The 23,779-nt window shown below is 45.0% G+C and overlaps 1 protein-coding gene across 1 annotated transcript; it reads right to left on the bottom strand.

Annotated features, from left to right (window-relative positions):
• Positions 1–6,752: 6,752 nt before the first annotated feature.
• Positions 6,753–17,778, bottom strand: LOC121274089 (hemicentin-1-like). The gene is made up of 8 exons (XM_041181242.1): positions 17,709–17,778; positions 17,149–17,430; positions 15,183–15,464; positions 13,867–14,148; positions 13,094–13,375; positions 9,370–9,460; positions 8,729–8,810; positions 6,753–7,643 (listed from the first exon to the last, which is right to left on the bottom strand). Exons 1-8 carry the CDS (start codon positions 17,761–17,763, stop codon positions 7,395–7,397), a joined length of 1,605 nt encoding a protein of 534 aa, XP_041037176.1. The 5' UTR covers positions 17,764–17,778; the 3' UTR covers positions 6,753–7,394.
• Positions 17,779–23,779: the final 6,001 nt, after the last annotated feature.

Below are 23,779 nucleotides of genomic sequence, written 5' to 3' on the forward strand. Positions count from 1 at the left end.
GTCACACACACACACTCTCTCACACACACACTCTCTCTCACACATGCACACACTCTGTCAAACACACACACTGTCACACACACACACTCTCACACACACACACTCTCTCAAACACACACACTCTCACACACACACACTCTCACACACACACTCTCTCACACACACACACTCTCTCACACACTCTCTCTCTCACACACACACTCTCCCTCACACACACACACTCTCTCACATACACTCTTTCGCTTACACACACTCTCTCACACACACAATCCCTCTCTCTCAAACACACACTCTCGCACAGACATTCTCTATCTCAAACACATACACACTCTCACTGACACACACTCTCTCAAACACACACACACTCTCACACACACACACTCTCACACACACACTCTCTCACACACACACACTCTCTCACACACTCTCTCTCTCACACACACACTCTCCCTCACACACACACACTCTCTCACATACACTCTTTCGCTTACACACACTCTCTCACACACACAATCCCTCTCTCTCAAACACACACTCTCGCACAGACATTCTCTATCTCAAACACATACACACTCTCTCAAACACACACTCTCTCACACATGCACACAGTCTCTATCAAATGCACACACTGTCACACACACACACTCTCCAACACTCTCTCTCATACATGCGCACAGTCTCTATCAAACACACACACTGTCAAACACACACACTGTCACACACACACACTCTCTCTCACACATGCACACACTCTGTCACACACACACACTCTCTCACACACACACTCCCTCAAACACATGCACACACTCTGTCAAACACACACACTGTCACACACACACACTCTCACACACACACACTCCCTCAAACACACACACACTCTCACACACACACTCTCACACACACACTCTCTCACACACACACACTCTCCCTCACACACACACACTCTCCCTCTCACACACACACTCTCCCTCACACACACACACTCTCTCTCACACACACACTCTCCCTCACACACACACACACTCTCTCTCACATACACACTCTCTCTCTCACACACACTCTCTCTCACACACACACACACTCTCTCACACACACACTCAATCTCAAACATTCACACACTCTCTCTCTCTCAAACATGCACACTCGCTCTATTTCAAGCACACTCTCGCACAGACACACACACACACTCTCTCACACTCACACACACTCCCTCACACACACACTGTTGCTCCCTCTCTCAAATATGCACACACTCTCAATCTCTCCCATGCACACTGTCTTACATACAATCTCTCGCATTCTCTCTCTCTCACACTCTCTCACAGACACAGTCTCTTGTTCTGTCTCCCACACACCCTCTCTCTCTCTCTCTCTCTCTGACACGGAAGGTTGTGATTTTAAGACCTGCTCAAGATTTCAGCTCAAAACGCAGTTGGACACACAGTGAGGGAGTGCTAAGGGAGGTTGGAATTGTGGGAGGGTCAGTACTGAGGGAGTGCTGCACTGCCAGAGGGTCAGTACTGAGGGAGTGCTGCACTGTCGGAGGGACAGTACTGAGGGAGTGCTGCACTGTCGGAGGGACAGTACTGAGGGAGTGCTGCACTGTCGGAGGGTCAGTACTGAGGGAGTGCTGCACTGCCAGAGGGTCAGTACTGAGGGGGCACAGCACTATCAGAAAGTCAGTACTGAGGGAGTGCTGCACTGTCAGAGGGTCAGTACTGAGGGAGTGCTGCACAGTCGGAGGGTCAGTACTGAGGGAGTGCTGCACTGTCAGAACTGCCGTATTTTAGTGATGTTAGAATTTAGAAACATGCCTCGTTTATAATTCTATATCAGCAGCTCAAAATAACTAGATTAGTCCTGTACATTTCACTTCACTGTAAATTGATTGAGACTCCATTCCCTTAAAAACCAGGCTCGTGTGATCACTATTTTTAAATAATGTTTGTTATTTTGAACAAGGGGCCATGCCTGTACAGATAACTGTAGGATCAAGCAGCTGGGTTTTTTCTTGAACCTTGCTTCATTCAGATGTTTGCTGCTGGACATGAGATCATTAATGTGTGAATGTAGAATCGGAGTCACCTCAGTGAACAGCAGAATTGGTTGAACAGCCTGATCGGCAATAAGAACTGCTGAACACAATGTCCGTTCGGAACAGCTCGGTCCCTGATCAGAGAAACAGCCTCAGACAGAACCAACTGATGCTGGAATCCATACAATTCATCAAGGTGTTGGGAGTTAGTTTGATGTCGGAGATGGAGTGTTACTGGGAAGGATGGAACCCGTCAGGATGAACAGCTCGATGTACGACAAGGAAAGGATGAGCTAAGAGGGGTTGGTCACGGACAGACGGAGCGTGTGAAGACTCAACAAGCTAATGGCAGGTGAATAGCTGGAAAGGTGTCTTTTCAACACAAGGTTTAGACACAGAACTCGATGTTTGATCGGGTATTTCAAACCAGAGAAACTCTTTACAGGGTGAATGGACCTTGTCAATAATCCATCCAGCCAACCTCACCTGGAGATTAGTCCAGAATTAGACACTATGCCGAGTCCCCTGTCTGCCTTCTCGGGCGGGTGTGAAAGATCCCACAGCCACTATTTGGAGGAAGAGCAGGGGGGAATTCTCCCCGGTGTCCTGGGACCAATATTTATCCCTCAACCAACATCACTAAAAACAGATGATCACATTGCTGTTTGTGGGAGCTTGCTGTGCGCTAATTGGCTGCTGCGTTTCCTACATTACAACAGTAACCACACTTCGAAAAAAGGGTGAACTCAGTTGTAAAGTGCTCTGGGACATCCAGAGATCATGCTATACAGAAGAGATTTGACAGGAACAGCAAGTGTTTTACTTACAGGAGAATGAGTCCCCAGGGTTGTAGAGTCAATCCTGTCAGATGAATGACTAACTGGAGACACTTCAGGGAGCTGATCTAATTCTGGAAATGTTCAGTTTACCAGGATCGGAGGAGAGATGATCTTCCTTTCCTGACTGCATTGGACAAGAGGTGAACTGGCTCTGGGAGGAGGGTCAGTGTTAACCCAGTGTTTCTGTGTTTGAGGGAGATGTGAAACTGGGGAAGTCACATGGTTTTTTGGTGTGGTCACTCCATGTCTTTATTTGGTGCAGCACTCATTTAGTTCATGTCATTGTTTCAATGCTACAAAACCACAGCGCATTCTGGACTATTTCTGCCTGACCTGCTGTCAGATACACACAGTCTCACACAGAGGCACAAACACACACCTGCACACACACACACACACACACACACACAAAACAAATAAACATACACAAACACTGCACACGAACACACAAACACACACGAAGACGCACACAAACAGAAACACACACGCACAAAAACACAGAAACACACACACACACGCACAAAAACACACACACACAGGCACACACACACACAAACACACACATGCACAAACACACACACACACATACACTAGAATCCCACTCTCACACACACACACATACACACATGTAGACGCACACACTCATGCTCACTCTGTGTGTCTGTGTGTGTGTGTGTTTGTGTGTGTGTGTGTGGGGGGCAGAGAGAGTGAGTGATTCACAGAGTGAAACCTCCCTGAATATGGCTGGTGTGTTTAACATTTGAGACACTCAGACAGGATATGGTTAAAATGTGAAGCCACAAGGAGTGAGTGTCTTTCCCAGTGACTGTCTCTCTGTGGGTTTCCTGTGGGTTTTTGTGGGCTCAAGTGAAAACATGAGATGGATTCACAAGACACAGACTTGGAGTTGGCATCGTCCCACCACCACTCGCTGGTACAGATATTCTGCAGTCATGTGGTTAGCTACCAAAGACTCAGAGGGTGGACGAATGATGGACAGTGCCAGGCTCATTATCACATCCATTTGCCCCCTTACCACCCGTCCATCAGCAGGTGCCCACACTGTTGACCCTTGCCCAAGTCCCTCGCAGCAGCTCACTGTCACGACATAACAGCGTGAGTCAGAGGGAGGAAACCGGTAGGGCTGTGGGTGGTGACGGAGCACCGCGTGTTCCCACAGAGTCACAGCCACAACATGCCCGGCACCGAGCATTCATGCAGAGCCGGTCTCTCCACCAAACCTTCCCAGTAATCACTGGTGATGCGGTGAAAATGGTTCGTGTGGACAAGCACACAAAAGTCAACGGGAGCTTTGTAATCTGAATGGACCATGACCCTTTTCACCTTACCTTTCCGTTGATAGAATTTCACACAGCGGGGACGCTGGGGAAGGGCTGGGTCCAGCTGCTCCGTGCTCTCCTGATAGGACCTTCCTGTTTTGGTGGAAGAGATTCAGAAGAGGAGAGCAGCCCTGTATTCGGCTGATCACTGTAATGATCCTGCAGCAACCAAGAGGTCCTGGGTTCAAATAGCGGCTGTGGTGAGTGCAACACGAGCCCATCAGAGCTGGACAAAGTTCAATAAGCTGCTGCGTTCTCTCTATTGCCCGTATCAAAGCCTTTAATCATCATAAACCCCTCAATTAGATCACCCCTTAATCTTCGAGACTCGAGGGAACACAAGCCTGGTCTGTGCAACCTGTCCTTGGGATTGAACCCTTTCAGCCCCGGGATCATTCTGGTGAATCGGTACAGCACTTCCTCCATGGACAATATATCCTTCCTAAGCTGCAGGCCTCAGACCTGAACGCAGTGAGGGGACCTTTATAAAACTGTGCCAGACACTTCAAAAATCTCTTCAATTCAACCTTGTAAACGCAGTAGGAAAAATCCCACGGGGTCATTGTATCTTAGCAACATCGTAAACTTGGCCAAAAGAATCGCCCTGGTCACCCCTGAGTGTTACTAATATTGTAAACACAATGTATACAGCTCCTCCAGTCTCTGAGAAGCAAAACTAGGACACTAGAGCACCACCACTGGCAGGAGGCTGTAATTACAGTGTGACATGTTTACGTGGGAATGTTCCATTACCAATGACACAGGAATTTAAATAATCAGAAGGGCATGTGACAACAGGAAGTGATGCCTTGGAGAATGGAATTATTCACAAGAGTACGTATTTAATTTGATAAAAATGTACAGAAATGTCAGAGCATTTTAGTTGCTTCTTTATTTATTTCATTCATGGGTTGTGGACGACACTGGCTAGGCCAGAATTTATTGCCCATCCCTAATTGTCCTTGAGAATATGGGGGTGATCTGCCTTCTTGAGCTGCTGCAGTCCATGTGTTGTATGTACACCCACAGGATTGTTTGGGAGGTTGTTGCAGGATTTTGACCCAGCGACAGTGAAGGAACGGCGATATGTTCCCAGGTCAGGATGGTAAGTGGCTTGGAGGGGAACTTCCAGGTGGTGGTGTTCCCATGTGTCTGCTGCCCTTGTCCTTCTAGATGGTAGTGGTCATGTGTTTGGAAGGTGCTGTCTAAGGAGGCTTGGTGAATCCTTGTGTTGCATCTTGTAGATGGTACACATACTGCTGCCACTGTGCGTCAGTTGTGGAGGGAGAGAATGTTTGTGGATGGGGTGCAAATCAAGCGGGGCTGCTTTGTCCTGGACGGTGTCGAGCTTCTTGAGCATTGTTGGAGCTGCACTCACCTAGGCAAGTGGAGAGTATTTCATCACACTCCTGACCTGTGCCTTGAGGTTGGTGGACAGGCTTTGGGGAGTCAGGAGGTGAGTTACTCACCACAGGATTCCCAGCCTCTGGCCTGCTCTTGTAGTCACAGTATTTATATGGCTAGTCCAGTTCAGTTTCTGGTCAATGTTAACCCCCAGAGTGTTGATAGTGGGGGATTCAGTAATGGTGATGCCATTGGACGCTAAGGGGAGATGGATATATTCTCTCTGGTTGGAGATGGTCATTGCCTGGCACTTGTGTGGCATGAATGTTACTTGCCACTTGTCAGGGCAAGCCTGGATGTTGTCCAGGTCTTGCTGCATTTGGACATGGACTGCTTCAGCATTTGATGAGTCATGAATGATGTTGAATGTTGTGCAATCATCAGCGACCATCCATAATTCTGACCATCTGATAGAATGAATGTCATTGATGAATCAGCTGAAGATGGTTGGGCCTAGGACACTACACTGAGCAACTCCTGCAACGATGTCCTGGAACTGAGATGACTGACCTCCAACAACCACAACCACCTTCCTTTGTACTTGGTATGAATCCAACGAGTGGAGAGTTTTCCCCGTGACATGACATGGCAGATGATGTGTTCTTGGTGCTCCAAATCCACAAGGGAAAATTGGTCACGCTATCACAATAGTTTGCAATTTGTATTTATTACAAGATGCGTGCACTGAATTCAGGAGTAATGAGTTGACCACAACCTTTAGAGATTTTAAAAATTCAATTATGATATTTATTAACAAAATAAAAGATTTCAAGCACAGACATAATACCACAGTTAGTTACAACTAAAATAAATTCTAAAATTCCTAATTAACCTGACTCCCAGTTACAGAGCCCGTTTAAGGCAACAGTCCAAAATAAGATTTTAGATTAAAAACAAAACCAGCGAGTTAACACAGCACACACTTGACAATGGAATTCTAAATGGATTTCTCCAACTTTATTTACTGAACATAACAAACTTATGCACAAATGCCTGGAGACTTCTTCAAACCTGTTTCACACACTCCTGTTAGATCTTACATGGCCCCCAAAATCGCCTTTCATTCTCCTTTATAAAAGTTTCTCTCTCTTTGATGTGTAAATTCCATTGTTCCATATGTCTTTGGAACTGTACCTTTCCCATAATATAAACTTTCATGTTGCCAATATTGTCAATGAAGTTTGGGTAAAATATAAAAAAAAACTCCTTAGCTTTGCTTATTGGGCTTGTCCTAAACAGACCAACATCCCTTTGAAATCTAAACAACCACTTCACAGCTTACATGCTAAGTCAGCCTCCATGTGTTCTCATTAGCATTTTAAGTACATTTCTACACCGAGCTTCTTTTGATAATCTCAAACTTGCAGTCTACCTGACTCCAGGTGTAATTAAACCACACAGACAGACCCATCTACACTCACACCCATAAACTTAGTTTACAACAAACCAGGAAAATATTATGAAAATTATTATACTTTCGTCCCACCCCTGATTCCCATTGACTCCAGTTTTGCTCGGTCTCCTAGATGCCACACTCGGTCAAATGCAGCCTTGATGTCAAAGGCAGTCACTCTCACCTCACCTTGTATTAACAGATGTAACATTATACATAATTCATAAGCTTCTCACAATCTTTTACAGCATGGAAAAAGGTGCAGCATTCAGAAAGCTCACTCAGAACCAATAAAAAAAAGTTGAGCAACATCATATTTCTGTTCATTACTATTTGGCCATGTTGGCTGCACACACCCCACAGCCCCTCTCCCTGTTTCACACTCAGTTTTCCTGGAACCTGATCTGTGCGTATTCCGTGTCCTCGCTCCTGTGCACAGTCTGGTCACCGCTGGGCAGCTTTGAAAAGTTGATGTTGGCACAGAGAAGCTCGTCGGGTTTGTCAGGGTTCCCATGTCCAGCATCGCCTCCCACTGGACCTTCAGGGAGATCCCGGGGAGCTGGGGACTCCTCCTCGCTAGTTGTGTCTCTGGTTGTGTCCCGGGGCTCAGTAATCAGCACGTTCTGTTTACCCTAGAGAGAAATGGAAACAGAAGACATCCTCACATCATTTACTGGCACTGATAGGGTTAAATTATTGTGCAGACTCGTTAGTGTCGGTCGTGTCTCAGAGGGTTTAACCCTTTTTTTCACAGACATCCAAAGAACCTCACGCCAATGAAGGAATTTTTGTTGAAGGGTGTCACTGCTATAGTGTTGGAAATGTGGCCGTGGGGATCTTATACAACCACCTGAGAGGGTAAACATGGACAGCATTATACAACTGTTCTGAAAGACAGCACCTCAAACACTACAATGTACTCTCAGTGCTGGCTCCTGACAGTGTGGTACTCCCTCACAACTGCCTCTTCGAGAAGGCAGCACCACTTGAATATTGACTATTCGACAGTGCAGCACCCCCTCAGTACTGACCCTCACACAGTGCAGCACTCCCTCAGTACTGACCCTCGCACAGTGCAGCACTCCCTCAGTACTGACACTCCGATAGTTCAGCACTCCCTCAGTACTGACCCTCGCACAGTGCAGCACTCCCTCAGTACTGACACTCCGACAGTGCAGCACTCCCTCAGTACTGACAATCTGACAGTGCAGCACTCCCTCAGTACCGACCCTCCGACAGTGCAGCACTCCCTCAGTACTGACATTGTGACAGTGCAACACTCCCTCAGTACTGACCCTCTGACAGTGCAGCACTCCCTCATTACTAACATTCTGACAGTGCAGCACTCCCTCAATACTGATACTCCGACAGTCCAGCACTCCCTCAGTACTGACCTTCCGACAGTGCAGCACTCCCTCAGTACTGACCCTCCGACAGTGCAGCACACCCTCAGTACTGACACTCCGACAGTGCAGCACTCCCTCAGTACCTACCCTCTGACAGTGCAGCACTCCCTCAGTAGTGACATCAGGTGCCTTGTGATTATTGTGTTCAGGTCTCTGGACAAAGAGCGAGTGATGGAGGGAGAAAGGGGGGAGGGAGCGAGAGTCAGTATTACCTGGTAGATATCTGTGGGTAACTGGGTTGGGAATCTGGGACATGTGTTGTCTACACACTGATATTGATGCTTTGGAGTGAGTGTAAACAGCTCCTGTACCTGGTGCTTCACAGAGTGTGACCTGGGGGTCAATGCAATGTCACTGGTCCCTGAAACTCTCTCCTCTGTCGCTGTCTTTCTCCTGCAATAACACAATATCACACTGTGGTTATCATATAGCAGAGAGTCAGTGCAGCACAGACACAGAGCCCACTGTAACCTTACACCAACAACTGGATTGTCTCTAGTTGCAATAAGGGATATCAGCGTGATATCACTATAATGGAAGTGTGTCATGTGATCCAATTTTGCCTGAGCCCTCCACACCTGCTCTTCCCCCCCATAGCCCTTCAAATTTTCCCCCTTCAAATATTTATCCAATTCCCCTTTTGAAAGATCCTATTGAATCTGCTTCCACCGCCCTTTCAGGCAGCACCTTCCAGATCACAGCAACTGATTATTATTCTTCTGGATAACGGGCAATGAAAAACACTCTCTGGATCATAAGGGACAAAGAGACCAGTTACGGAGAGGTGTCTGGCACTTAACACAAGGGAAACAATAAGCGACTTCAGGAAAGAACATTGAAGCAAATGTTTATCCAGGAGTAATCGTGCAGAGTGAGGAATCTCTGGGTCTCGTGATCGTTTACCTGGATACAGGATGTTTATATTAAAATCACGTTAAATCCTCAGACTTACTTTCTCACACAGATGAAGATTCCAGCCAGGAAAACACACAACATGATCCCAGCCGTGAGCAATCCTACTGTCCATTTACTGGAGTCTCTACCTGTAAAAACAGCCATTAATTACTGCACTACAGGTTTAGAATGATGCTCCGATGTATTTCGAGAAGCAATACACTCACTCAATGTTTAAATACTCATTCTCGGACAATGCTGACATTTATTGTCCATCCCTAGTTTCCCCTTGAGAAGGTGGTGGGGGGTCTTCCTCCTGAACTACTGGTTTGTCCCAAACTGGGAGACCAGTTCAGAGGGCAGGTAAGAGTTAACCATGTTGGTGTCTGAGACTGGAGTCACATCCACATCAAGACATGCTTCCCTCCCTAAAGGGTATGTAGTCTCTACACATGTAACAACCAACCTCACTAAAATAATTGACTATCAGGTCATTAACACACGGTGGTTTGCGGGATCTTGCTCTGCACAAATCAGTACTTGTGTTTCCTACATTTCAACAGTGAGCTCACTTCGATATTGCTTCATTGGCTGTTGAATGTTTAGTAATTTCTAAGCAATTTATGAATACAAGTGTTGCATTTCAAAGTAATCCATGTAACATTTATATATAATATTTATCAATTAAAGAATGAGAAGTTCAGCAATTAAAAGGGTTGTTCAGGACAGTTAGCGAGAGAAAGGTCGTCAAGTACGGAGATTGGAAACGAAGACCTGACAGCCTTGTCCTGACAACCATTGAAGGAGAAACTGAGAGCAAAAACAGAAAGGGAGAGGAAAGATTGGATGTGTGGATAACGTGGACTGAGCGAGGATTGAAGAAAACTGGATTAAAAACAACACGATCCCAATGGTTGCACGGTGACAACAAACAAACAAATGTATCTCCACACTCACGTTCCACAGTGATGGTTATGGACCCCTCCACTGCTCCATGTTCATTCTCTGCCACACACTGATAGTCTCCAGTGTCCCTGGATGTAACGTGAGGAATCACCAACCACAGCTCATTGTTGGAACTTGTTCTGTTCATTGGGACATTAAGATGTCGCCATGTCAGGTTAGAAGCTGGGAAGCTCTCGACAGAGCAGATTATCACTGTAGAATTCCCCTCAATTATATTGATCGATGAAGCATTAATCATATCAAGCGAAGTAAATAAGAGATTCTGTGGAGCATCTAAAAACAAATCAAGTGTTTAATGTGAGCAAGCACAGTTTACAGCAAGACTCCATGCATCATCTCTCTGTATCTGATGTCTGTATGCATTTCCAGGTACCTTCCCTCCATATAACTTCCACTGTCAAATTTATAATGGGCACTGCCTATGTAAACAGTCAAACTGCAGTTACATTCTCCCACCAGTAGAGGCGCTGTCCACCTAGAATGAAAGGAACTTCCTTTCACATCCTCAGGATATCCCCAAGGGCTTGACAGGCAATGATTGTATTTGATCGATGGAGCACTGAGGGGTAAATCTACAATTCTCTGTTCAGGCGGTTGCTCATCCAATTCAGGGTCTTGTTGATCTGGAGTTTACCATCCTTCAACACAGAATCAGGGCTGATTCCGAGATTCCAGTGCAGCACTGAGAGAGGAGAGAGACCTCACACATGTGTATGTGTTTGTGTGTATGTGTGTGTTTGTGTTTCTGCACAAGTGAGTGTGTTTGTGTATGCGTGTGTGTATTTGTTTGTGCATGTGTTCATGTGCCTGTTTGTATGCATCTGTGCATGAGTGATTGTGTGTGCATGTGTATGTTGATGTGTGTGCAAATGTGAGTGTGTGTGTGAGTTGAGTGTGAGTGTGTTTCTGTGTATGTGTTTGAACATGAATCACTGTGTGTAAGTGTGCGTGTATGTGTCTACACATGAGTGTGTGTGTGTGTGTGTGTGTGTGTGTGTGTGTCTGAGTGAAGTTGAAGTTTGCATTAACTCACGTTCCACAGTGATGGTTATGAATCCCTCCACTGCTCCATGTTCATTCTCTGCCACACACTGATAGTCTCCAGTGTCCCTGGATGTAATGTGAGGAATCACCAACCACATCTCATTGTTGGAACTTGTTCTGTTCGTTGGGACATTAAGATGTCGCCACATCAGGTTAGAAGCTGGGAAGCTCTTGACAGAGCAAATTATCACTGCAGAATTCCCCTCAATTAAATTGATCCATGAAGCGTTAATCATATCAAGAGAATTGATTGAGAGATTCCGCGGTGCATCTAAAAACATATAAATATTTTAACGTGAGCAAACATAGTGCGCAGCAAGACTCCATGCATCATCTCTCTGTATCTGGTGTCTGAATGCATTTTCAGGTAACTTCCCTCAGGATAAGGTCTTATGCCACATTTATAATCGACACTGCCTATGTAAACTGTCACACTGCAGTTGCATTCTCCCACCAGTAGAGGTGTTGTCCATCTAGAATGAAAAAAGCTTGCTTTCACATCCTCAGGAGTTCGCCAAGGGCTTCAAAGGCACTGTTTGATTGATGGAGCACTGAGGGGTGAATCTACAATTCTCTGTTCAGGAGGTTGCTCATCCAGTTCATCTGGAATTTACCTTCCTTCAACACAGAATCGGAGCTGATACCAAGACTCGAGTGCACCCTGAGAGAGGAGAGGGAACTCACATGTGTGTATGTGTGTTAGTGTGTGTGTGTTTGTGTTTCTGCACAAGTGAATGTGCTTGTGTGTGTATGCACACATGCATCTGTGTGTGCACTTGCGCGTGTCTGTGTGTCTACGTCTGTCCATGTGTGAGTGAATGTGCATGTGTGTGTCTATGTGTAGGCATGAATATGTGTGTGTGTGTGAGTTGTGTATATATATTCCTCTGTATGTGTTTGCACGTTTATGACTGTGTGTGTATAAGTGTGCATGTGTGTGCCTACACGGGTGTGTGTGTGTGTGTGTGTGCGTGATGTTGAAGTTTGTATTAACTCACGTTCCACAGTGATGGTTATAAACGCCTCCACTGCTCCATGTTCATTCTCTGCCACACACTGATAGTCTCCAGTGTCCCTGGATGTAACGTGAGGAATCACCAACCACAGCTCATTGTTGGAACTTGTTCTGTTCATTGGGAGATTAAGATGTCGCCACGTCAGGTTAGAAGCTGGGAATCTCTCGACAGAGCAGATTATCACTGCAGAATTCCCCTCAATTATATTGATCGATGAAGCGTTAATCATATCAAGAGAAGTAATTGAGAGGTTCTGTGGGGCATCTAAAAACATATAAAGATTTTAGAGTGAGCAAGCACAGTGCACAGCAAGACTCCATGTATCATCTCTTTGTAGCTGATGTCTGAATGCAATTCCAGGCACCTTTCCTTAGCATAAGTTCCTCTGTCACATTTATAATGGACACTGCCTATGTAAACTGTCACACTGCAGTTGCATTCCCCCACTAGTTGAGGTGCTATCAATCTAGAATGAAAGAAACTTCCATTCACGTCCTCAGGATTTCGCCAAGGGCTTGACAGGCAATGAATTGTATTTGATCAATGGAGCACTGAGGGGTAAATCTACAATTCTCTGCTCAGGAGGTTGCTCATCCAATTCAGGGACTTGTTGATCTGTAGTTTACCTTCGTTCCATCCAGAATTGGAGCTGATACCGAGACTCCAGTGCAGTGAGTGCTTGTGTGTGCGTGTGGGAGTGCATTTGTGTATATGTGTTCAAATCTGAAAGAGATGTTGAAGTCTGTGTACACTCACATTCCACAGTGATGGTTATGAACCCCTCCACTGCTCCATGTTCATTCTCTGCCACACACTGATAGTCTCCAGTGTCCCTGGATGTAACACGAGGAATCACCAACCACAGCTCATTGTTGGAACTTGTTCTGTTCATTGGGACATTAAGATGTTGCCACGTGAGGTTAGAAGCTGGGAAGCTCTCGACAGAGCAGATTATCACTGCAGAATTCCCCTCAATTATATTGATCGATGAAGTGTTAATCATATCAAGAGAATTAACTGAGAGGTTCTGTGGGGCATCTAAAAACATATAAAGATTTTAATGTGAGCAAGCACAGTGCACAGCAAGACTCCATGTATCATCTCTCTGTACCTGATGTCTGAATACAATTCCAGGCACCTTCCTCAGCATACGTTCCTCTGTCACATTTACAATGGGCACTGCCTATATAAAGTGTCACACTGCAGTTACATTCTCCTGCCCTTTGAGGTGCTGTCCATGTAGAATGAAAGAAACTTCCATTCACATCCTCAGGATTTCACCAAGGGCTTGACAGGCAATGAATTGTATTTGATCGATGGAGCACTGAGGGTTAAATCTACAATTCTCTGTTCAGGAGGTTGCTCATCCATTTCAGGGTCTTGTTGATCTGGAGTTTACCTTCGTTCCATCCAGAATTGGAGCTGATACCGAGACTCCAGTGCAGTGAGTGTTTGTGTGTGCGTGTGGGAGTGCATTTGTGTATATGTGTTCAAATCTGAGAGAGATGTTGAAGTCTGTGTACACTCACATTCCACAGTGATGGTTATGAATCCCTCCACTGCTCCATGTTCATTCTCTGCCACACACTGATAGTCTCCAGTGTCCCTGGATGTAATGTGAGGAATCACCAACCACAGCTCATTGTTGGAACTTGTTCTGTTGATTGGGACATTAAGATGTCGCCACGTGAGGTTAGCAGCTGGGAAGGTCTTGACAGAGCAGATTATCACTGCAGAATTCCCCTCAATTATATTGATCGATGAAGCGTTAATCATATCAAAAGAAGTAATTGATAGGTTCCGTGGTGCATCTAAATACAAATAAAGGTTTCATTGTGAGCAAACACAGTGCACAGCAAGACTCAATGCTTCATCTCTCTCTATTTGGTGCCTATGTGCATTTCAAGGTTTCTTTCCTGTTTTAAGTTTCTATGTCAACTTTTATAATCGTCACTGCCTGCGTTTTTCTTTTTGTACATTCAGGGGAAGTGGATGTTTCTATCTAGAGCAGCATTTATTACCCATCCCTGATAGCCTTTGAGGAGGTGGTGGTGAGTTTTTCACCCCCACAGAGTTCCCAGCCTCTGACCGGCTCCTGTAGCCACAGTATTTATGGCCGGTCCAGTTAGTTGTTTGGTTATCATCCCCCAGGATGTTGATCGTGGGGGATTCAGTGATGGGAAAGTCACTGAACATCTAAGGGAGATGGTTAGATTCTCTCTTTTTGGAGATGATCACTGCCTGGTACTTGTGTGGCATGAACATTAATTGTCATTTCTCAGCACAAGCTGAGTGTTATTCAGCTCTTGCTGCATGTGGATATGTAAAATGTCATGCTGTAATTACAGCCTTCCACCAGAGGAGACACTGTCAGGCTAGAAGAAAAGAAAGTGTCTTTCACATCATCAGGATGTTTACGGAGATTTGACAGTGGAGGAATTGCTTTAGAATAATGGGGTATTGCGTGATAAACCTACAATTCTCTGTGCAGGGGGCTGCTCGTCCAATACAGGGTCTTGTTCAGCTGATGTCGTCAGTGTTTCAGAGCAGAATCTGGATCAACACTTCAGTGCAGCACAGGGAGAACAGACAACTCACACATGTCTGTGTGTGTATGAGCAAGCACACGTGTGATTCTTCACGTATGCTTCTGTGTGTGAGCATGCAGGTGTGCACACCTGTGCACATGTGCAATTCCACATAAATGCTTGTTTGTATGCATGTGTGTGTGTGTGTATTTGTGTGTACGAGTGTGTGTGTGTGTGTGTTTGTGTGTCTGTGTGTGTGTGTGCTTGAGTGTGTCTGCGTATATGTGGGAGTGATGTTGAAGTTTGTGTTAACTCACATTCCACAGTGATGGTTATGAATCCCTCCACTGCTCCATGTTCATTGTCTGCCACACACTGATAGTCTCCAGTGTCCCTGGATGTAACGTGAGGAATCACCAACCACAGCTCATTGATGGAACTTGTTCTGTTCACAGGGACATTAAGATGTCGCCACGTGAGGTTAGAAGCTGGGAAGCTCTCGACAGAGCAGATTATCACTGCAGAATTCCCCTCAATTATGTTGATCGATGAAGTGTTAATCATATCAAGAGAATTAATTGAGAGATTCCGTGGTGCGTCTAAAAATAAATAAAGATTTTAATGTGAGCAAGCATAGTGCACAGCAAGACTTCATGCATCATCTCTCTGTATCTGATGTTGGAATGCATTTCCAGGTAAATTCCCTCAGGAAAAATTACTGTCACATTTATAATGGCCACTACCTATGTAAACTGTCACACTGCAGTGGCATTCTCCCACCAGTAGAGTTGCTGTCCATCTTGAATGAAAGAAACATCCTTTAACACTCTCAAGATGCCCCCAAGGGATTGAAAGCCATTGAATTGTATTTGATTGATGGAGCACTGAGGGGTAAATCTACAATTCTCTGTTCAGGCGGTTGCTCATCCAATTCAGGGTCTTGCTGATCTGGAGTTTACCTTCCTTCAACAGAGAATCAGAGCTGATACCGAGAATCCAGTGCAGCACTGAGAGAGGAGAGGGAGCTCACACTTGTGTGTGTGTGTGTACTTCTGCACAAGTAAGTTTGTATTTGTGTGTATGTGCGTGTCTGTGAGCGCATGTGTGGGCGCACGTGTGTGTGTGTGTCTGTGTGTGTACGTCTGTGCTTGAGTGAGTGTGTGTGCATATGTGTGTCTATGTGTGCACATGAATGATTGTATGTGTGATTTGAGTTTGTGTGTGTTCCTGTGTATGTGTTTGAACGTATGTGTGTGTGTAAGCTTGCATGTTTGTGTCTACACATGAGTGTTTTTGCATGTGTGAGTGTGTGTGTGAGAGATGTTGAATTCTGTGTACACTCACATTCCACAGTGATGGTTATAAAACCCTGCACTGCTCCATGTTCATTCTCTGCCACACACTGATAGTCTCCAGTGTCCCTGGATGTAACATGAGGAATCACCAACCACAGCTCATTGTTGCAACTTGTTCTGTTCATTGGGACATTAAGATGTCGCCACGTGAGGTTAGAAGCTGGGAAGCTCTCGACAGAGCAGATTATCACTGCAGAATTCCCCTCAATTATATTGATCGATGAAGTGTTAATCATATCAAGCGAAGTAAATGAGAGATTCTGTGGAGCATCTAAGAACAAATCAAGTGTTTAATGTGAGCAAGCACAGTTTACATGAAGACTCCATGCATCATCTCTCTGTATCTGATGTCTGTATGCATAGCCAGGTCCCGCCACTACATATAACTTCCACTGTCAAATTTATAATGGGCACTGCCTATGTAAACAGTCAAACTGCAGTTACATTCTCCCACCAGTAGAGGCGCTGTCCACCTAGAATGAAAGGAACTTTCACATCCTCAGGATTTTGCCAAGTGATTTACGGGCAATGAATTGTATTTGATCGATGGAGCTCTGAGGGGTAAATCTACAATTCTCTGTTAAGGAGGTTGCTCATCCAATTCAGGGTCTTGTTGATCTGAAGTTTACCTTCCTTCAACACAGAATCGGATCTGATACTGAGACTCACTGAGAGAGGAGAGGGAAACCACACGTTTTTGTGTGTGTATGTGTGTGTTGGCTTGTGTGTGTATGTTTCTGTACAATAAGGATCTGTGACTGTGCACACACGCAGGTGTGTTTGTGTGTGTGTGCGCACGTGTGTCTGTCTGTGCATGTGTGTGTGTGTGTGTGTGTGTGTGTTAGTTAAGGTTGTGTGTGTTTCTGCATGTGTGTGTGTTTGTGTGTGTGTGTGTGTGTGAGTGATGGTGAATTTTGCATTAACTCACATTCCACAGTGATGGTTATGAACCCCTCAACTGCTCCATGTTCATTCTCTGCCACACACTGATAGTCTCCAGTGTCCCTGGATATAACGTGAGGAATCACCAACAACAGCTCATTGTTGGAACTTGTTCTGTGCATTGGGGCATTAAGATGTCGCCACGTGAGGTTAGAAGCTGGGAAGCTCTCGACAGAGCAGATTATCACTGCAGAATTCCTCTCAATTATATTGATCGATGAAGCGTTAAACATATCAAGAGAAGTAATTGAGAGATTCTGTGGTGCATCTAAGTACAAATAAAGGTTTCATTGTGAGCAAACACAGTGCACAGCAAGACTCCATGATTCAGCTGTCTCTATTTAGTGTCTATGTGCATTTCAAGGGCCCTTTCATGTTTTAAGTTCCTATGTCAACTTTTATAATGGTCACTGCCGGCGTTTTTCTTTTTGTACATTCATGGGAAGTGGATGTATCTATCTAGACCAGCATTTATTATCCATCCCTAATTACCCTTGAGGAGGTGGTGGTGAGTTTTTCCCCCCCACAGGATTCCCAGCCTCTGACCTGCTCCTGTAGCCACAGTATTTATAGTCGATCCAATTAGTTGTTTGGTTAACATCTCCCAGGAGGTTGATCGTCGGGGATTCAGCGATGGGAAAGTCACTGAACATCAAGGGGAGATGGTTAGATTCTCTCTTGTTGGAGATGATCACTGCCTGGTACTTGTGTGGCACGAACATTACTTGTCATTTCTCAGCACAAGCTGAGTGTTGTTCAGCTCTTGCTGCATGTGGATATGTAAACTGTCACGCTGTAATTACAGCCTTCTACCAGAGGAGACACTGACAGGCTAGAAGAAAAGAAAATGTCTTTCACATCATCAGGATGTTCACAGGGATTTGACATTTGAGGAATTGCTTTAGAATAATGGGGTATTGAGAGATAAACCTACAATTCTCTGTGCAGGGGGCTGCTCGTCCAATACAGGGTCTTGTTCAGCTGATGTCGGCATTGTATCAAAGCAGAATCTGGAGCAACACACCAGTGCAGCACAGGGAGAGCAGACAACTCACACATGTCTGTGTGTGTGTGAGCAAGCACACGTGTGATTCTGCATGTATGTTTCTGTGTGTGAGAATGCAGGTGTGCACACCTGTGTACATGTGCGATTGCACATGAATGATTGTTTGTATGCATGTGTGTGTGTGTGTGTGTGTGTGATGTTGAAGTTTGCATGAACTCACGCTCCACAGTGATGGTTATGAACCCCTCCACTGCTCCGTGTTCATTCTCTGCCACACACTGATAGTCTCCAGTGTCCCTGGATGTAACGTGAGGAATCACCAACCACATCGCATTGTTGGAACTTGTTCTGTTCATTGGGACATTAAGATGTCGCCACGTGAGGTTAGAAGCTGGGAAGCTCTCAACAGAGCAGATTATCACTGCAGAATTCCCCTCAATTACATCGATCGATAAAGCGTTAATCATATCAAGAGAATTAATTGAGAGATTCCATGGTGCGTCTAAAAATAAAGATTTTAATGTGAGCAAACATAGTGCACAGCAAGACTTCATGCATCATCTCTCTGTATCTGATGTCGGAATGCATTTCCAGGTAACTTCCCTCAGGAAAAATTACTGTCACATTTACAATGGCCACTTCCTATGTAAACTGTCACACTGCAGTGGCATTCTCCCACCAGTAGAGTTGCTGTCCATCTTGAATGAAAGAAACATCCTTTAACACTCTCAAGATGCCCCCAAGGGCTTCAAAGGCAATGAATTGTATTTGATCGATGAGGCACTGAGGGGTAAATCTACAATTGTCTGTTCAGGAGGTTGCTCATCCTGTTCAGGGTCTTGCTGATCTGGAGTTTACCTTCCTTCAACACAAAATCCGAGCTGATACCATGACTCCAGTGCAGCACTGAGAGAGGAGAGGGAGCTCACACTTGTGTGTGTGTGTGTGTGTGTGTACTTCTGCACAAGTGAGTTTGTATTTGTGTGTATGTGCGTGTCTGTGAGCGCATGTGTGGGCGTGTGTGTGTGTGTGTGTGTTTCTGTGTGTGTACGTCTGTGCTTGAGTGAGTGTGTGTGCATATGTGTGTCTACGTGTGCACATGAATGATTGTATGTCTGAGTGAGTTTGTGTGTGTTTCTGTGTATGTGTTTGAACGTATGTGTCTGTGTAAGTGTGCATGTTTGTGTCTACACATGAGTGTTTTTGCATGTTTGAGTGTGTGTGTGTGAGAGATGTTGAAGTCTGTGTACACTCACATTTCACAGTGATGGTTATGAATCTCTCCACTGCTCCATGTTCATTCTCTGCCACACACTGATAGTCTCCAGTGTCCCTGGATGTAACGTGAGGAATCACCAACCACAGCTCATTGTTGGAACTTGTTCTGTTCATTGGGACATTAAGATGTCGCCACGTGAGGTTAGAAGCTGGGAAGCTCTCGACAGAGCAGATTATCACTGCAGAATTCCCCTCAATTTTATTGATCGATGAAGCGTTAATCATATCAAGAGAAGTAAATGAGAGATCCTGTGGTGCATCTAAAAACAAATCAAGTGTTTAATGTGAGCAAGCACAGTGCACAGCAAGACTCCATGCATCATCTCTCTGTATCTGATGTCTGTATGCATTTCCAGGTACCTTCCCTCCATATAACTTCCACTGTCAAATTTATATTGGGCACTGCCTATGTAAACAGTCAAACTGCAGTTACAGTAGAGGCGCTGTCCACCTAGAATGAAAGAACCTTCCTTTCACATCCTCAGGATTTTGCCAAAGAATTTACGGGCAATGAATTGTACTTGATCAATGGAGCTCTGAGGGGTAAGTCTACAATTCTCTGTTCAGGAGGTTGCTCATCCAATTCAGGGTCTTATTGATCTGGAGTTTACCGTCCTTCAACACAGAATCGGAGCTGATACCAAGACTCCAGTGCAGCACTGAGAGAGGAGAGGGACCTCACGCCTGTGTATGTTTGTGTTTGTGCTTCTGCACATGTGAGTGTGTTTGTGTGGGTATGCATGCATGTGTCTGTGTGTGCATGTGTGTATGTGTTTGTGCATTTGTGCGTGTGTCTTTGTGTAAATTTCTGTGCATGAGTGAATGTGTGTGCATGTGTATGTGTATGTGTGTGCACCTATGAGTGTGTGTGTGTGAGTTGAGTGTGTGTATGTTTCTGTGTATGTTTTTGCACATGTATGACTGTGTGTAAATGTGCATGTATGTGTCTACACATGAGTGAGTGTGTGTTTGTGTGTGTGAGTGATGTTGAAGCCTGTGTACACTCACATTCCACAGTGATGGTTATGAACCCCTCCACTGCTCCATGCTCATTCTCTGCCACACACTGATAGTCTCCAGTGTCCCTGGATGTAACGTGAGGAATCACCAACCACAGCTCATTGTTGGAACTTGTTCTGTTCATTGGGACATTAAGATGTCGCCACGTGAGGTTAGAAGCTGGGAAGCTCTCGACAGAGCAGATTATCACTGCAGAATTCCCCTCAATTATATTGATTGATGAAGCGTTAATCATATCAAGAGAAGTAATTGAGAGATTCCATGGTGCATCTAAAAACATAGAAAGATTCTAATGTGAACAAATATAGTGCACAGCAAGACTCCATGCATCATCTCCCTGTATCTGATGTCTGAATGCATTTCCAGGTAACTTCCCTCAGGATAAGATCTTATTTCACATTTACAATGGGTACTGCCTATGTAAACTGTCACACTGCAGTTACATTCTCCCACCAGTGGAAGTGTCTATCTAGAATGCAGGAAACTTCCTTTCAGATCCTCAGGATGTCCCCAAGGGCTTCAAAGGCAATGAATTGTATTTGATCGATGGAGCACTGAGGGGTAAAACTACAATTCTCTGTTCAGGATGTTGCTCCATCCAGTTCAGGGTCTTGATGATCTGGAGCTTACCTTCCTTCAACACAGAATCGGAGCTGATACTGAAACTCCAGTGCAGCACTGAGAGAGGAGAGAGGCCTCACATGTGTGTATGCGTGTGTGTGTGTTTGTGTTTCTGCACAAGTGAGTGTGCTTGTGTGTGTATGCACACATGTATCTGTGTGTGCGCATGTGCACATGTCTGTGTGTCTACGTCTGTCCATGTGTGAGAGTATGTGCATGTGTGTGTCTATGTGTGGGCATGAATATGTGTTTGTGTTTGAGATGGGTGTGTATTTTCCTGTGTATGTGTTTGTACGTGTATGGCTGCGTGTGTATACTTATGCATGTGTATGCCTACACACATGTGTGTATGTGTGTGTGAGTGATGTTGAAGTTTGCATTAACTCACATTCCACAGTGATGGTTATGAATCCCTCCCCTGCTCCATGTTCATTCTCTGCCACACACTGATAGACTCCAGTGTCCCTGGATGTAACATGAGGAATCACCAACCACAGCTCATTGTAGGAACTTGTTCTGTTGATTGGGACATTAAGATGTCGCCACATGAGGTTAGAAGCTGGGATGCTCTCGACAGAGCAGATTATCACTGCAGAATTCCCCTCAATTATATTGATCGATGAAGTGTTAATCATACCAAGAGAAGTAATTGAGAGATTCTGTGGTGCATCTAAATACAAATAAAGGTTTCATTGTGAGCAAACACAGTGCACAGCAAGACTCCATGATACATATCTCTCTAGTTGGAGTCTTTGTGCATTTCCAGGGTTCTTTCCTGTTTTAAGTTCCTATGTAAACTTTTATAATGGTCACTGCCAGCATTTTTCAATTTGCACATTCATGGGAAGTGGATGTATCTATCTAGACCAGCATTTATTACCCATCCCTAATTGCCCTTGAAAAGGTGGTGGTGAGTTTTTCACACCCACAGAATTCCCAGCCTCTGACCGGCTCCTGTAGCCACAGTATTTATGGCCGGTTCTGTTAGTTGTTTGGTTAACTTCCCCCAGGATGTTGATCGTGGGGGATTCAGCGATGGTAAACTCACTGAACATCAAGGGGAGATGGTTAGATTCTCTCTTGTTGGAGATGATCACTGCCTTGTACTTGTGTGGTGTGAACTTTACTTGTCATTTCTCAGCCCAAACTGAGTGTTGTTCAGCTCTTGCTGCATGTGGATATGTAAACTGTCACGCTGTAATTACAGCCTTCTACCAGAGGAGACACTGTCAGGCTAGAAGAGAAGAAAGTGACTTTCAAATCATCAGAATGTTTACAGGGATTTGACATTTGAGGAATTGCTTTAGAATAATGGGGTATTGAGTGATAAACCTACAATTCTCTGTGCAGGGGGCTGCTCGTCCAATACAGGGTCTTGTTCAGCTGATGTCGTCAGTGTTTCAGAGCAGAATCTGGAGCAACGCTCCAGTGCAGCACAGGGAGAACAGACAACTCACACATGTCTGTGTGTGTGTGAGCAAGCACACGCGTGATTCTGTATGTATGCTTCTGTGTGTGAGCATGCAGGCGTACACGCCTGTGCACATGTGGGATTGCACATGAATGCTTGTTTGTGTGCACGTGTGTCCACACAAGTGCTTGAGTGTGTGTGTGTGTGTGTGTATACGTGAGAGTGATGTTGAAGTTTGCATTAACTCACGTTCCACAGTGATGGTTATGAACCCCTCCACTGCTCCATGTTCATTCTCTGCCACACACTGATAGTCTCCAGTGTCCCTGGATATAACGTGAAGAATCACCAACCACAGCTCATTGTTGGAACTTGTTCTGTTCATTGGAACATAAAGATGTCGCCACGTCAGGTTAGAAGCTGGGAAGCTCTCGACAGAGCAGATTATCACTGCAGAATTCCCCTCAATTATATTGATCGATGAAACGTTAATCACATCAAGAGAATTAATTGAGAGATTCTGTGGTGCATCTAAACACATATAAAGGTTTCATTTTGAGCAAACACAGTGCACAGCAAGATTCAATGCTTCATCTCTCTCTATTTGGTGTCTATGTGCATTTCAAGGCTTCTTTCCTGTTTTAATTTCCTATGTAAACTTTTATAATGGTCACTGCCGGCATTTTTCTTTTTGTACATTCATGGGAAGTGGATGTATCTATCTAGACCAGCATTTTTTACCCATCCCTAATTGCCCTTGAGCAGGTGGTTGTGAGTTTTTCACCCCCACAGAAGTCCCAGCCTCTGACCTGCTCCTATAGCCACAGTATTTATGGCCGGTCCAGTTAGTTGTTTGGTTAACATTCCCCAGGATGTTGATCGTGGGGGATTCAGTGATGGGAAAGTGATTGAATATCAAGGTGAGATGGTTAGATTCTCTCTTGTTGGAGATGATCACTGCCTGGTACTAGTGTGGCGTGAACATTACTTGTCATTTCTCAGCCCAAGCTGAGTGTTGTTCAGCTCTTGCTGCATGTGGATATGTAAACTGTCACGCTGTAATTACAGCCTTCTACCAGAGGAGACACTGTTGGGCTAGAAGAAAAGAAAATGTCTTTCACATCATCAGGATGTTCACAGGGATTTGACAGTGGAGGAATTGCTTTAGAATAATGGGGTATTGAGTGATAAACCTACAATTCTCTGTGCAGGGGGCTGCTCGTCCAATACAGGGTCTTGTTCAGCTGATGTCGTCAGTGTTTCAGAGCAGAATCTGGAGCA

Source organism: Carcharodon carcharias (genome assembly GCF_017639515.1).
Source record: "Carcharodon carcharias isolate sCarCar2 chromosome 29 unlocalized genomic scaffold, sCarCar2.pri SUPER_29_unloc_3, whole genome shotgun sequence".
NCBI lineage: Eukaryota > Metazoa > Chordata > Chondrichthyes > Lamniformes > Lamnidae > Carcharodon > Carcharodon carcharias.

Bases quoted from the DNA above. Each gene is read 5' to 3' on its own strand.
- LOC121274089 (XM_041181242.1), bottom strand. From the start codon at position 17,763: ATGTTAACCAAACAACTAATTGGATCGACTATAAATACTGTGGCTACA. The intron at 14,149-15,182 runs GTGAGTTAACAC...ATTTGTATTTAG, and splicing joins CATAACCATCACTGTGGAAT to ATGCACCACGGAACCTATCA. The intron at 7,644-8,728 runs GTACAGGAGCTG...ATTTCTCTCTAG, and splicing joins CACACTCTGTGAAGCACCAG to GGTAAACAGAACGTGCTGAT.